Source organism: Branchiostoma floridae, chromosome 12, assembly GCF_000003815.2.
Source record: "Branchiostoma floridae strain S238N-H82 chromosome 12, Bfl_VNyyK, whole genome shotgun sequence".
NCBI lineage: Eukaryota > Metazoa > Chordata > Leptocardii > Amphioxiformes > Branchiostomatidae > Branchiostoma > Branchiostoma floridae.
In genome coordinates, this window is record NC_049990.1 from 14,714,630 (window position 1) to 14,731,107 (window position 16,478).

General features: G+C 39.9%; 1 protein-coding gene across 1 annotated transcript in view; it reads right to left on the reverse strand.

Annotated features, from left to right (window-relative positions):
* Positions 1 to 16,478, reverse strand: part of LOC118427485 (hemicentin-2-like) — a 31,633-nt gene that overhangs the window by 3,688 nt on the left and 11,467 nt on the right. The window contains exons 3-18 of the mRNA XM_035837309.1: positions 11,008 to 11,170; positions 9,260 to 9,387; positions 8,846 to 9,014; positions 8,544 to 8,647; positions 6,910 to 7,035; positions 6,131 to 6,358; positions 5,391 to 5,672; positions 4,642 to 4,920; positions 4,085 to 4,354; positions 3,403 to 3,519; positions 2,960 to 3,006; positions 2,361 to 2,414; positions 1,804 to 1,848; positions 1,504 to 1,678; positions 997 to 1,089; positions 524 to 705 (exon numbers count right to left, since the gene is read on the reverse strand). Coding sequence (XP_035693202.1) covers positions 524 to 705; positions 997 to 1,089; positions 1,504 to 1,678; positions 1,804 to 1,848; positions 2,361 to 2,414; positions 2,960 to 3,006; positions 3,403 to 3,519; positions 4,085 to 4,354; positions 4,642 to 4,920; positions 5,391 to 5,672; positions 6,131 to 6,358; positions 6,910 to 7,035; positions 8,544 to 8,647; positions 8,846 to 9,014; positions 9,260 to 9,387; positions 11,008 to 11,170 — 2,462 coding nt within the window. The remainder of the gene's footprint in view (positions 1 to 523; positions 706 to 996; positions 1,090 to 1,503; positions 1,679 to 1,803; positions 1,849 to 2,360; positions 2,415 to 2,959; positions 3,007 to 3,402; positions 3,520 to 4,084; positions 4,355 to 4,641; positions 4,921 to 5,390; positions 5,673 to 6,130; positions 6,359 to 6,909; positions 7,036 to 8,543; positions 8,648 to 8,845; positions 9,015 to 9,259; positions 9,388 to 11,007; positions 11,171 to 16,478) is intronic.

Consider the following 16,478-nt stretch of genomic DNA (forward strand, 5'->3'; position numbering starts at 1 on the left):
TAGCGTAGCTTTGTATCTAGACTCAATTCTACCATATTATTGGCCATTTTGAGCCATGCCCACCTGTTGAGGCGTATGATACGAAAGCCAGCTCTCTGTTAGCAATACAAAAACGACGATTAAATGGTCCTTAGTTCCACTCTCGAGAAACAAAGCAATAAAATATATTTGCACCAAGGTAATTGGAACCGTCATTCATTATTTTTTTCCTATCTCGTTAGCAAACCCACCCTGATCAATCAAATCTGAACATCTCTACATATAAGCAAACGTTGCTTGAGGCCATATAATCGGTGTTTCCTGTAAAATTCCCTTTCTAGTTCACCTCAACCACAACATCTGGCAATCCGAACCCCCAGCAGTTGTAAAAGATCAACAGCTTTATAGGTAAGGTTCTTTTCAGACGAAAGATTGTGGCAGCTTTGAGTTGAAATGATTCAAGCGCACGATAATGGAACCTGCTTGCACAATTTTCACCATATCTTTTTATTTGACACCCTCCATATCTTCATGCTATACACACCTTCTTCGTTGACAGGAAGCTCATCCCATTGGCCACGTCCCAGGCAAACTTGGTGAGGTCACGTGACGATAGGGACTTGCTGCCGCCGTGTAAGTTCTCATAAGTTTGTTGACTACGGCTGGTCCGGAGGTTCGACAGTAGGCTTCCACCGGACACATACTCAAGCAGAAGGTAGAGCGGCTCTAAGCACATAAAGTTAGATTGTTAACTTAATATGTTCACTAAATGATTGAAATCTTTCTACATCAGCCATGATAAGAAAGCATTTGATAGATGATCACGATATAGCACAATCAATTCTCGGTTTACAATGTATACCATATTCCACAGCATATAGATCTCATTTCCTATGAATAGTATCAATTTGACAGCAAACAATAATCTAAAACTAAAAATTAATGTCCTAGAAAGATATGCAAACTATGCAACAAGGTATTATGCTCAATTGTATCAATGTTTAACAGGCTGTTAACCTGAGTCTTTGCAGCATCCAAGAAACGTAACGACATTTGGGTGACTCTCAAGTAGCTTCAGCACTTCTAGTTCCTTGATGAAGTCAGCATAGCCTGTGACAATTGGTATAAGAAGTGCTAATTGTTGGTTATGATTTGTTCGCAGATGAATAATAGTACAGGTATCAACCTGTTTAGGCCTACGTCACATTTCCAAACCGGGGCCCGGCCGGGCAGCTTTCGGGAACGAAAAGTATAATACAAAAGACACCAACTACACAAGAGCGTAAAGGGAACAGTTGTGGGCATTAGTTGTGTATATTTTTACATATAAATTTCTTTTCTTCGTTCTCACAAAAAGTCAGACCGGTTTGGAATTGTGTCGTTAGTCTAACTGACGGTGTTTTGTCTTGTTAGTACATTTTTCATTTCTGTATCACAAACAAATGCTTTTGGAACCTTTGAAAGTTGCAAGGAGATCTAAAAGAACATTCTGATGTTAACAAAGACTTTTATTATATATCTCACCTCTCAATGTCTTAACGGCCACAGCAGTTGTACCAGGTTGCCCGGAAATGTTCCACGCTTCAGCCTTGTAAACATCTCCAAACTCTCCGTGCCCAACCTTTTCTTTTAGGACCAGCTGACTCAGGGGGAAGTCCATCGATTTTGTTACATTTTCATGTGTCGTGTCCGGATCTATCTGTATTCAAAACGAATGCAACGAATCAAATACGAGTTTTGTTTATCATTCACTGTAATTACACAAAATGTATTAGGGAGAGAGAGAGTGTGTGTGTCGTGATATTGTACGATTGCAAGACATACCTTATTGTCATAGCATGCCTCTAGTCCCTGATATGTATGTTCAGACTGGGAAAACAAAAAAAGACAATTTTTATGTTAGATTTCTTTAGTAGCAAATTTCATGACGAACAATAAAATGGTATTATCCTATTGTAGACAGAAATCCGTAAAATGTAAACTAGTTGAAGATATTTTTAATATCGGCGTCTCATTGCAACGATATAATGAATGCAAAATATTTGTGGGGAATGTTGATGATACATGTGGAGCTTATGTGAACTTGTACGCAATTATCACACGTACGTTTAGTAAAATAGGCCACCAATTACATGATGCGTACATAGCCACGTCTGAATTATGATAATTTAATAATCATTCCATGTGTGATTCACATAGTCGTGAATATATTGTAAGGAAACATTTTATCCTTTTCACACAATCAAGCGTTAAATTTACATAGGCTAGCGCGTTAAAAACGTTAAAAAGGGCGGATTTCCCTATAAATCTCTAAAGAAAATCATCAGTATCTATTAGTAAGATACAATTGATACAACTTGTTCAGAAGATATACGTCTTACCCGTCGTCTATCTGGAACCACGAGACTTTGGTATCCGTCATCTGCATTGTTTTGCTAGACAAAAACAGATGATTAATATTGTCAAGCATCAACTCCTTTGGTCATGCTTCCCTAACTTTAGGATTGCATGTTCACGAGAGTGGATGTGTTTTGTGCAATCATGTTGAATATGCCTGTGTTATATTGGCATAGGTATTGTACTATGTGAGAGAGTTGCGACGTCTGGTTTTCAGTGTGTCTATATTCTGTTCTTGTGTCTCCTTAGTTATTTCATATACTGTCTGTAGAGTGGCAGGAAGAGAGTGGGAAGATGAGCCAAAAAGTAGTTACTCAAGCAACTAGATATGATTGTGGAAACGGTCAGACATTTCAGATGGCATCCACCATCTTTCGTCAGTCAAACTGAGTGGGACGATGGTATCTACGCAAAGATCAGACTTGCGGGAGTGACAGCCGAAGTACCAGATATTCCAGGTCATGAGGTCACCAGAAGAGGATGCTGGTTCACGATGAGGCATGTCTATTTGCCTGTTTTTTTAGTAAGTTATTATGGGACACATGAAATGGTAATAAAAAATTTTGGAACAATATTGTTTTACCACAGCTTGCAACTCCAGGCTGTTAGCAGCATTCTGTGGTGGTTTACCTGAAAGAAACAAACATTACTTCATTTATGGTTTAAAAGTGAACATGTATGATTCCCGTTAGAGATCCGACCAAATGATCATCGTTGGGGATGTCCCATATACTCCTTGCATAGCTACTATGTGTAGCCGTCTTTGTTAATACGAGACTGTCACTTAGGTCACTTAGGACAAATTCAGTTATTTGGGTGGAGAAGATAACCGAGTGATATAGTTCATACAAATGAATACAATTATTTAGATAAACAAAAACATACATGATGCATCAGTCGTAAAGATTAAAGTCATTTGGTGAGAATGTTTGATACAAATCTAGATTGAGCTTCAAATTATTGAATGTTACATTTTATAATAAACGTTGGTCTATATTAATATATATACATGTATATCATGCCTACCGCGGTTTGCTGTTCGTCTCACGAAAAATATGACAGCAACAATGACAGCTATCAGCACCACAACACCGGCCACTGCTGCTACGATGGTGATGATCGTGGATGAGCTTTCGCCAGCAGCTAATCAGGAATAGAAAATGGCAGGATTATCATAACACATAGTCCTGTATTGTACTCCAAAATCATATACTCAAGAAAGTAATTGCTATCTAGCATATTTCCTCTATTGATTTTTACAGTAGCATCGACAAACCATGAACAATGACCCCAAATTAACAATTGGATCAGAGTTACCAAATCAATAATACAACTTTCAGTTTTTGGAAAATCAGCTTCGTGTTCAAATTTCAATTTTCAAACTAGCCCTGTCAATTTTGTGTAGAATTGTCAAATTTTCAGACATTTATGTTTGAAACTTTCAAATTTCACAACAAACAGATAACGTTACAGTCCAAAACGAATACAGTGAATTATCTACCAACCTGATGTAAATGTTCACTGATCAGACATAGGATTAAACACAGTCCACAGATGCGTACATAAAATAAGACAAATGTAAAGTAAAGTGACAAAGTGGTCATAGAAGACTGTATAATAACAAATAGTAAGTAATAATGGAATACCGCGGGGGCCAAAATGTGCTTCGTTATGTACTTGTATGTTATTAGCGAGGTAGACCACTTACTTTCAGCCACAAGTTGAATAACAGTGGTGTGTTGTCCATGAGCGTTGCTGGCAGTACAGATGTAGTCCCCATAGTTTTCTACCTGTACACTTGCTATGTTCAACGCACTGATTCCATACTGGCTGGTGGTCTTATCAGTGATATCTGCTCCATCCTTTGTCCAACTGAAGTCTATCTCTGGTGGGTAGCCGAAGGCACTGCACTCCAGTGTGACGGCGTGTAATCTTGGTACATTATACTTTTCCATTGTATTGTTGAAGATCGGGCGAACTATGAAATAATGAGAATATCAACAAAAGTGGAACAGTTGGAATGGATAAAATATTTTTATCTAGACTTTAACTGTGTTTATCACTTTTTGGAAACATGAATTTTATTTCTAATTACACAGAAATTGCTTAGAATCGCACATGGTTAAAGTGATAGATTTATGAGATAGTAGTCAATTTACCTCGTTATCCATCTTAACTTCGCCTTTAAACACCTGAAGTATAGACTGTTACTGAAATACTCAGGTAAGATATATATATATCGATTCTAAGATGATGATGACTTACAGTTAACGTTGAGGGTAAGCTCCACGCTTATGGGTGACCCAACGGCACCATTTTCAGCTGTACATCTGTAGACACCTGCATTCCTATAGGTCACAGAATTGTTCCAATAGGAGAGGGAGTTCCCTGTTGTTGTCTGGTGCACCAAAGTTTCACTTGAATCTACATAAATCCACGTCATGGAGGTGACGTCAGGGTTACTGTCTGCTATGCAGGTCAGATTGACGGGCTGGGTCTCGTTCACAGGGTTTGGATGTGCACTTACTGTCAACAATGGTGGGTCTGGAGAAAATTACATTCCATCATTCATTCAGATAAGATATAAGGTGCTAAACGTGTAGCTGTTGGACTACTAGCTTAGAGCCACGTGTACTTGCACGCAGCATTACGAAACGCTAATACATGTAAGATGACATCGTTGTGTCCATTGTCGTATTGGTGTCCTTATATTTGCATTCCTGTGAATTATAGCTGAAGCCTTTTCGGACACTGAAGATCCTTACCATTTCCAATAACCAGTACGAAATATTCATATCGCAAACAACAAAAGAACACTTAAAAATTTAACAATAAAATTACAAAAATAATGTGTACACTTAATCTATGCAGATACAGACATGGCGGTCAGTACCTGCTTGTTTTAGTGATCTGAATGAAAAAGCTCTATTTAGACTGCTAATGTGTCAGACGGAGAAATACGTTTTATCTAGGTCATAAAATCATCAAGGATTAGATGCAACTGTCATACTCACATTGTACCACCATTCCGAGTGTATCCGTGCCTGTACCTATCAGGTTTGTGGCCTGGCACGTGTAGTTTCCAGCATCAGTCTTCCGGACATTTCTAATGGTCAAATTGGGCGTGGCCAGGGTCCCACCTGTCGTACTACCTGTCGTCACAGCTGGACCGGTCCAGGTAAGCGTAGACGCTGCCGGGAAACCTGATGAATCTATTGTACAGTTGAGACTGTGCCTCGCTGTTCCTGCAAGTACTGTGGAGAATGGCTTTGGGGATACTGCCACTGTTGGGGTGTCTGTATGGGAGACGTTTTTCACTAAACATGCGCTCGAGTAACACACACACACCACTAAAACAGTATAGAATGGATTAGTACTTTCATTTCTTATTATGACATGAAAGTAACTTTTATCAAAGTAAATATTGTTACCTTCCACAAACCAAATAACATAAAATAATTCGTTGATGCACAGTCTTTACTTTGATGCATATTTTACAGATAATGGAAGACGTAAGTCAATGATGTTACTATTTTGTATATTACATCTGAAAGGGAGATAATTCGGTGCAACTGCACGCTCGAGCGCTGTCAATTTGGAGCAGAACAATTTTAAGGGCGTGTACACCTGAAATGTAGCAGTTACAATACTGGGGGCATGTCAAATATGTAATTATCCTAAAGTACCGAAAGTTTCATAGTGCCCGGTTCTTTATAAAACTGGCACAATTTACGTAACGTTATGTTGAACTTACTGAGCGTTACGTTGCAGCTCCGCGGTGTTCCCAGCGCATCGCCGGTCGCAGTACAGGTGTAGCTTGTACCAGCCGTTGTTACAGGTGCGTTCACCCGGTTGACTGATTGTTGTGACGACCCAACCTGCACGTCATTCCAATATGTCCAGACAAGATCGACAGCAGTATTGACGCCTTGCAGTTCGCAGTTCAGCACAACTGTTATTCCTGTCGTAGTGACGCTGCAATCTGGGTTTTGATTGGGGGAAGTACCTATTTTGGTTATCATTATTCTACTCATATTCGTAAAGGATTGAGGAAAAAAAGCAACGTCTGCTTATGTGACGTATGAAGCATAGAATGATTGCAGAAAAAAGCAATTGCTTTTGTTGCAAAAACATAAATACAATTGGAAAACGAAACAAATTAGAGAAAATTAGATGATTTAGAAGCTTTTGGTACGAAAATCTAACTGTTTGGTACGAAAATCTAACCGCGGTGGCCAATTTTCCCCTCTGCCGGCTGAAGTCCTTCCCCAGCTTATGTTACTGTTTTAATGCCACCGGAGGAATCTGCTTGGAGATTAGATGAGAGCATGACGAATCAAACACATTGCATGTATTAGTTTATTTCAATGAACTAAATTCAGTGGTGTGAGTATTGGTTGAACTATGTACGTTGCAGAATGGTTTCTTGGTTGTGTTGAGGATATGTGTGATTGCTCAGTTAAAAGAAAATAAAAGAACTTGTGAATGTTTGCATGAAATGACATTGATGAAAACCCTTATCTCTATGTGTACCTGGTTGCAGATATTCACATGTGACGTTATCAGATTGAAGCCTCCATCCGATCTGGCATGAGCACGTCCTGCCTCCGGGGCGAGCTAGGCACAACTGCTGACAGCCCCCATTCCGGTCCGTGCAGGCTGAAAAAAAATCAACCTTATCATTTGGTCTGAAGGTAGAGACAACTAAATATCATATTGTGTCAGGAAATTTAAGGAGTAGTGACAAGAAACCCAAAATATCATCAATTGCGAAAAAACATATTTGACCTGAGTTGTTGCCTTTTTTTTATCTTTACCTTTGCCAGAATGGCTAAGGTTATGTTTTGGGCGTGTTTGTGTGTGGAGAAGCCTTGGATGGATCCTGATGATATTTGGTAGGTGGATAGGGGTCGGGAAAACGAAGGTCAAGTTCGATAATGGGCCCCCTAGCGGCTTGCTACGGTACTGCAGCTGAAACTCAATTTTTGATATCTCGTGTTCTGGACATGCTGTGGTCATGATTTTTAAGTGGTAGATAGCCCTTGGAGCAGAAAGTAAGTGCTGTGAGTTTGCCCCCCTAGCGGCTTTTTTGGAACTGCAGGCGCCGGTTTCCTTTCAAACTTTGGACGAGAATAACTTTACAACGTGTTGACGGATCGTCATGATTTTTGGATGTAGATAGAATGAGTGATGACTTACATAATGGGATACTAATTATGCAAATCAACAGCTAATTCGCATAATTAATGAGGAAAATTTATAAATCCACTGCATTCCATGATAGGACTTTCAAACTTGTCACATATGTAGCTGGGAAGGAGAGAAATGTCGATAGGTATCAATTATGCAAATGATGGCCTCATTTGCATAATTAATGAGAAAATATGAACATGTTGACGGATCATCATGTTTTTGTATGTAGGTAGCGTAAGTGAAGACCTACATAATGAGATACCAATTATGCAAATCAACAGCTAATTTGCATAATTGATTAGGAAAACTTCATAAATCCACTGCATTCCATTATAGTACTTTCATCAAAGTTGTCACATATGTAACTGAGAAAGAGGGAGGAGAGTAACTCAGTAAGAGGTGTATTTAAAGACTGAAACAGAATAAGTCAAGAATGGATCAAAGGATCATCATGATTTTGGTATGCTGATAGCTTAAGTAATGCTTGATACAATTTGATATCAGTTAATTGTAACTAATTTGCAAAATCAATGCCCAAATTTTATTAACCATTTCCAAGCATATAATTATAAAGAAAATGAAAGGAGTAACGCATTTGTCTACAGACATCATTCTACTAAACAAGCCTGGTTTATTTGGCAAAGGTATGTGTTCGTGGAACTCTAGTTGTATATGTGATTAAAGATTGTAACTATGAATCCAAAATCATGTTTACTGAATGTTGTAGGTAATCTATAGCTTCCCACCAGCCCAGCCATTGTTTAAAGTGTTTTTCAGCCAAAGTCCATGGACATTTAACTGTATAAGACAGGGCAGTGATGTCAATGGTAGTTGACAATGACGTCAGTGTTCTCCTTGTTCACATGCTGTAGTAAACATGATTCGGCGTTGAAAAGTTCAAAACTGAGAAAGCCTTCTTCTCATTTAAGACAACATTTCATCTAGGTATCTCAACGTAACTCAATATCACCTACCGTTAAAAATCCATGGATTGCTTCCTGATGTCACTAGAGAGATGCCAGACGGATCTGAAAATCCTGAACCTATCAACTGTGGTCCCGCACTTGTCTTAGAATATCTGCAAGATACAAAAAAAGTAATGAAAGGACGCATATTTTTGAATACGAATGGTGAATGCAATACCATCTTTATCTTAATAATACTAATATGCAATGGTATGCAAGGCAGAAACTGATACGTTAAACAATCATCATTGCACATTCGGAATTTTATTTTCATACGTATATAGAAAGTAACTTTAAAAACGAATTCTTACTTATATATATAGGAATTAAACCAAGACGTCCCATAAACGTGCATATCATCTATCGCCAGACCAAAGAAATGTGTTCCCGGTTGATGAATGAATTCCCGTCGATCATTGCCATTCAAGTCCGAGCTCTCGATTTTATCCGTTCCTGCGTCACACCAGTACAGGCGCTGGTCTGTTGTGACATTAAAACAACAGCGTCATTTAAACTATGTTATAAAAAAGATGAGAAGATGGCAACATTAAAAACGATACTTAAAATGATCTCTTAAATATCACAGTCCAGGTCTTCAATCTCGTCTTATTAATGATCTTCGTTGTAATTTTCTAATTAAAATGGCATAGGCCTTTAATCGTCAGGGGTAAAGGTAGGGAAAAGTCTATCCCATACATTTAGCACAAAGGAAGATCTCCATTTACCTGTGAAATCAATAGCAAGTCCGTTTGGATATCTTAGCCCCGTGTTGACTAAAGTTGTTCTCCCAGTCCCGTCCATTCCAGCTCGCTCTATCTTGGCATGAGCGCCCCAATCTGTCCAATACATGTACCTACAGTTGTATCAAATGTCAGCTTTAAAGAATTTCTTTGCAAACATTGCATCTTTTAAAGAAGCGGCAATATATGGTAATTCTTGTCTTACTTCTAGATCAGATATGTGAAGGTTTCCAACAGTTGCTCGTTACCCGTTCCTCTATGAATCTTTTGGGGCATAGTCACACAAACGTGTTTTCTCATGTATTACAGCAATATACCGCTGCTAAAAAATCGCATTCGACAAGAAGGTTATGTTTTCAGTTGCATCATGGTGTTGTGGGTCTGTATGTAGGTCAACAGTACATAACTCAAGAAGTTGTGGGTGGATCTTGCAATTGGTGATATCTAGGAGGTGTGTAGCGGTTGTAGAAAGGAATGCCAAGATCGAAAATAGCTGACCTGGTGTTTTCCTACGGTACTGCAGAGGGCTTTCTATAACTCAAGAAACTATGGATGGTTCTACATAATATTTGGTGGGTGGGTAGGGGTCACAAATGAGAAGGCCAAGTTCATTAATGGGCCTCCAAGTGGGTACCTACGGTACTTTGGTGGAGCTTCAAATTTTGAGAACAAATTTCCTGGAAGTGCTAGGTTCACGATCGATGATCTAGAAATAGAGAGCTCTTGGGACTGGGAGTAAGTGGTGTAAATCTTATCACCTTGTTACCTGCATGTATGCAGGTTTAGTTTTCAGGAGCGTGGGAATGTGTGGGAGCTGGGGCTTTTCCAGATCGACTTGTGCGATCGCAATGATTTTTGGTACATGGGGATTGGGGGTTGTTGCCTGTCGTTCAGGTTTGAGCCTCCTGCCGTTTGAACTTGACATTGAAGGGTGCATTTTTGTTTTTTTGGGGGCGTTTTCAGCGCTGTATCTCCTGGACGAAAGCCACAAGGCCACGATTTTTGGTGCATGGGTGGGGGGGGGGGGGTGTTGCTTATTGCTTGGGATTGATTTTGGGCCTTGTCGTATTTGAAGCTGACACGGCAGGTCGAATTATGTGTCAGGGTGGGGTTTTCCCGGCGTTGTATCTTCTGAACGGATGGTGCGGGTGCAATGATATTTGGCACAGGTGTTGGTGGTGGTTGCCTAATTTTCAATTTTGATTTTGCCGCTCTTGGTGTTTGAACTTGACACTGCATGTTATCTTATTAATTGTGTGTGCACGATACATGCGCTGTATCTCCAGAACGCAACGTGTGATTGTGCTGCTATTTGGTACATAAGTTGGTGCTGAGGCAAAAAAGGTAGCGAGAAGGCGTCTCAACAACTTCAAGGTACTGTGGTTGGTTACATACTTAAGAAATCCGAAATTGATTACTGTTCATCCATGTCCAAACTTACAAATTCAGAAAATGGAATTTCAGACTTGTGCATGGTGCACAACCAACACGGTAAAAAGCTCCTTTTTCCAAAACCACGTACCACAGACAAAAAAAGAAGAAAAAAATACACAATAGGTCTACAGACACCCAATCCATTTCATGTAGGTCTGAGGTCTACGAACTATTGTTTGGCACCGTAGCGGGCCTTGGTTATTTGGTAAAGATATATGTGTTCTTGGAACTGTAGTCAAGCAATGTATCTCGAACTGAATTATTAGAACTTAACTGCTGCCTAGAAAACAACGACTCACCCATTTGGTGGATCGAGTACGATTGCCCGAGGTTCATCAAGCTGTGATGTGATAAGGTTTCTGAGGTATTGGCCGTCCATTCTTGCCACGGATATTGCATTGCGGCGTGTATCTGTCCAATAAACGTTTCCGCCTGGAATGTCAAGGGCCAAACCATCTGGAACTGTGACACAAGAATGTACATGTACAAATATTCCACTGTTAACAGCATCCTTACAAACAGTATTTAATTAACAAGGTGATATCGATAGTTATCACATATGTTAGCAACATTTGCAACAAGAATGGTGTTAAAAAAACACCTTGGCGACGCGAGTTCTGATGGATTTGTGAGTCTTGGTATGAAAAAGATGTTTATTTGCTAGCCATGCTCACAACGCAGTCTTGAACGCACACATATCCATGCAGTGATTCCATCTTGGGAGAAGCCTCGCATACACAATTAACGCTAGAAAAAAAGTTAAGCTTGCCTCAAATTGCTTGCGGTAAATTCTGAAAATCTATATTTACCTTCGCCAAATAGGTTATATTTGGGCATGTTTAGCCGCCAGGTGACAACCCCTCTATCCATAACCCCCTATACCCCATAGAAATATCTGTGTGTGTGTCTGTGAACAGCAAAACTTGATAAGTCTTGGATGGATATTTAATGGTATTTGGTAGGTGGGTAAGGGTCAGGAAATCGAAGGTCGATAATGGATCCCCTATCTACTCCCTAAGGTACTGCAGCGGAACTACCGTTTTTATATTTCATGTTTCCTGACATGTCACGGTCTTGATTTTTTAAAGGTGGGTATCTCTTGGGGCAGAGAGTAAGTGCTGTAAGTTTGGGTTCCCTTGCACCTTTATTTCCGGAAATTGTTTAAAAGGTTAGAAGAAAATAAATCAAGAATGTTTCGACGGATCATTATGTTTTATTAGGTTTTGTAGGTCTAATGTATTTTGCATATAATAAGATGCTAAATATGCAAATCAATGTCTAATTTGCATAAGTAATGAGGAAATTTTATAAATCCCTACATTCCATGAAACTTCTCACATATGTAACTGAGAAAGACCGAAATTCTTAGGAAATCAATCATGCAAATAGATACCTCATTTGCATAATTAATGACAGGATACTATAATTCTATAGTAGTAAATGATGTCAGTTTCATATTTGAGGCATCACGAGGCAAACTAAAGCGAAAATTATTTAACATAAATCATTTAAATCGGCAGGGTACGTCACATCTAATTTATGAGGAAACGCTACAACAGCCTTCTTTGCTATAAGATAAGATTTTCATACTAAGATAAGATTTACATAGTTAAAACTTTTCCCACCTTTTGTTTCCTATACAAAACTACATAAAACTACAACTAGATCTATCTTAGACTTATGTATCTGGACCATAGCATGGCCAGAACACTAGATATCAAAACCGAAAGTTCACTGCAGTACGCTAGAAAACCGATAGGCGGAACCATTTTAGAACTTGGCCTTCATTTTCACGGAGCTACCCACATTCAAGATTCATAAGAATCCATACTTTGCGAGTTATGCAGGCTACAAACAGACACACAGGGAGATAAACAGTACCGAACACATAACCTTTTATGGGCAAAGTTACGTTTTAACGTATTATGCTTCTGTGTTCAGTGCAAAGCTTTGTTGGGACTCCCCCACTGCAAAAGAGATAACTAAATAATAGCTAATTATCGACTATGCACTCTGACATTTGTTGTATTAGTATCCCTTGAATGGCTATGTTACAATACAAATATAATAATGCTAGGCATGATAAAAAATTAGATCTATCTCGTGTTGATCATTGTTTATTCTATGATCTATGCTTTACGTTTCATGTACTATACCAGCCAAATCTATAGATCGTTTTCACAGAACATTCGAAAACCGCTTCGCACGCGTGGGCGCCATGTTGGATGATAACCTGGATATATAGATGAGAACGGCGCTACCAAAGTTACTTGCGGCGGGTTCAAGTGTGCTGTTTTGTCTCCGTACTGTGAATGATATAGTGATGTAGCCAAGGCCAGTTATCAGGGCAAAGTTGCAATAATAGGTCTTGATCCATATGCTTTCAGAGAAAAGGCATTTGACGATCTAACGCTCTTGCCGATGGTTGAATACCCGGACATCTATTACCGCTACCCTGGGCGACTATATAACGTTATGTACACTCCTATCATATAGGCTGCGCACGGAGGACTAGACTAGCTACAGCCCTATACAGCGGAGTTAGCGTTACACAGTCTACCCCAGTATCCAGCTGCCCTCACTATCCACTTGCCGCACAAGGGGCAAGATTTGGTGCTTCTCCAACTCTGACTCCGTGTGAATGGTTTTCTACCCCGGTCAAAACTGAGCTACGGCGTGCTTCAGCCTGACGACGTTGTTTGACAAGGCGCGACGTAATTTGGAGAACTCGCGTCGTTCACCCAATGCAATGAGCTTCAATACGACTTGTCTTTCGGCCTGAGGTACTGTCTGACTCAACTACTTCGTAAGTAACCATAGCCTGACTAAAAACGCTCTCCTAGCCCGACAGTTTCCGCCCCCCTCATTAAACCCAGCCAGTGAGAGATTTTGTAAACACGTCTAGTGCAAAATGTAACAACCCAAACTACGTATTTTCAGCCATACTGCGACAAAGTTGGACTACAACGTCTTAACCCCACCAACTTGTACATCACCTCGACACCGTAACGTTATTGTATTCTCCCCCAATACGCTAAACTGAGAACAAGATAAACATTCGATCGTATCGCCATTATGAAAACCAGAAGAATTCCCTGAGGCTAAGGTTTGGTCGTTACATATTTTCTACAATAATAGGTACGCATATGTGTGCGTGATAACTTGCATGCTATGAAGCTTTTCAAACCCTGCTCACTGCGACAGAAGACAACCTTCATTTCTTCAACTAGAACCTACACAGTAAATATATTCCCACCTGTGAGACAAAGTTGGTGACAAAGTTAGAGATCTTTAAGCTTGCAGTGCTGACCTGCCCGTGTCACACCCTGTCTGAAGATGTTGTCTCACCGGTTAACCTGTCACTACACTTGACTTGACTTGAGGTAAAAGTTCAACCTCTGACGTGGGAAACGTATATGCTCATTGTGCAAATAAGTAGAATAACGAAATGTAGATGGGCCGTATGCCATGAAATGACTCTTAAACTATTTTCCTCCAAAGGAGAGTGCTATTTTCTAAAAGACCACGTCTTTACGTACAAAAAAAAACGACTAAATTTGTAGGAGAGTACTATTTTCTAAAAAAATCACGTCTTTACGTAAAAAAAAAAACGACTAAATTTGTAACAATTGATCACAGATGAGCAAACTTCGCACTGGGACCCATGTTGGCAGGCCGCTAGAATAGTGATTCAATCGAGTTAAAAAGGGATAACTGTGTTGTTAGATAGAAACGGCGAGTACGCTGTATCCTGTGTTCATGGAACTCGCAGTTAGCACATCGAACAACCAGCCCGTATGTAAATAATAGCAAAAAAAAACTTCTTTCCATGTACCACCACGTGCAACACACAGCCGTGTGGAGATCGAGCAGCTTATCATCCAACATGGCCGTTCGAACGTTCGAACGCGACTGTGACGTCACATGAAAACGATCTATACAATGGACCGATCCTGATCGAACGCCATATCGAACAAATTGAACCCCCTACTCTATTTCGAACACCTCCGTCAAAAACAGCCCCAGTGGGACAGAAATGGCTGAAGGAGAAATGCTATACTCTTCTTTATTGAAGAATACACCAAATTGTCGAACAGGGAGCGGGGCTTCGGGTCGGTCCATAGTCTACGTAAGTCTAATCATGTCTTTTGCCACAGCTAGATTGGAAATGTACTGTTGATAGACGGAATTATGGGCTATACTACAATATAAACAGTTTTACAAGGAGGACTGCACAACTTGTCTACTGTATATCATTAAAAACCTCTGAGAACCGGCAGTGTTTGAGCAGTTCAAACTTGGCGCCATCAATTACTCATAGCTCATCTCATCAGCTATTGGTCGATGCAACATTCAATTGAACTTCCAAATATGGTCAAGTCACATGTCCTATTCCTAAAATAGCCGAGGGGCCTGGTAACACCCAAATATGGCCCGAATACAACATACGTCATTTGGTCTGTCCTATCTATTTCTAACCGTTTCAGTGTCTTCTTTCCAGTGTCCGGCAAACCAAAAACCGACTGAAAGAATATCTTAACGTGACCGCCTTTTCCTTAGGCATTTTGTACAAAACTCTTTTACAATACACAAAAGAGGCGACTACAACCAAGGAGCTACCCAAGAGTACCCAAGAATGATCAAGAATGTCTTCTTCTACGGTCACATTTCCCCCGGGGCCTGTCGGGAAGTTACAGGAAACAATAGAAAAGCTGTTTATCAAGAAATAAATTCAAAGTACTTTTTGCATTTTGCGACTTGCAGTCGCAAAATGCCTTCTATCCATAGTAGTCGCCGTTGTGATGGGGTGATGGAGTGATGTTGAGATGAACGGACCTGTTCAATCCATGCCAAATATTTCTATATCTGTTAAAACAGGCATTTCTTCAACATGTTCGCACTGGCGCAGTGGTTAAAGTTTACGCATTCTAAACCAATGCACCCGGTTCGAATCCGGGAGGTAGATTTTTTTCTTCTTTTTTACATCCATTAAAATACTAATTTTTACATCCATTTGGCCACACCAATTTATTTCTTTGGTTAACGGATTCGCCGCTTCGTTTTTTTGCCGAATAGAAATAGAAATTAAAAAAAAACAACTTAAAAATGCCCCGCAACAGAGCTCACTCAAAAACAGGCAGTGTAGTGAAATTTGCTGCACTTCACGCAAATTTTAACAGGTGGCGTCTAGATCTAGATTCAGGCACATATGTGAATCTCTCCATGCGCCAATATCAGGTTTAGTTACTCTGTTCTATTTATATGACATTCTAATAACTAGAAAAAAACGTTCACACACGCAAACATTGGCAAAATGCCAGCTTTTTTAAAAGCACTTGTTTTGTGTGTGTTCTTTGGGCCCTTTTTAATTATACTTTTACGGTTCGTTCCCGGGTCTGTTTCAAGTAGAGGTTTGGTCGCGGAGATAGTTGTGATCTTGTGGAGTACCGGGAGTTTTACTTGCTCCCCCGTACAAATTCCGACTTCTACCATGATACTATCTCCGCCGGACCAAACCTTTTCTTGGAGAATATGTGTCACGAGATACTGTAAATGCAGAAATGTTCGCGGTGGATTAATGTTCGCGTTTTTCGCGGTGACTACATCACCGTGAACTTAAAACCACCGCGACACATTTTTCTATTGTGGTATTAGACTGCAGTCTATGGTGTTACCGCGAACTTAAATCCACCTTGAAAAGTTAGTCTCTACCAGACTCCGGATCGCTGGAAAATCGTAGAAATGGAACAAATAGAGAGGAATATAACCG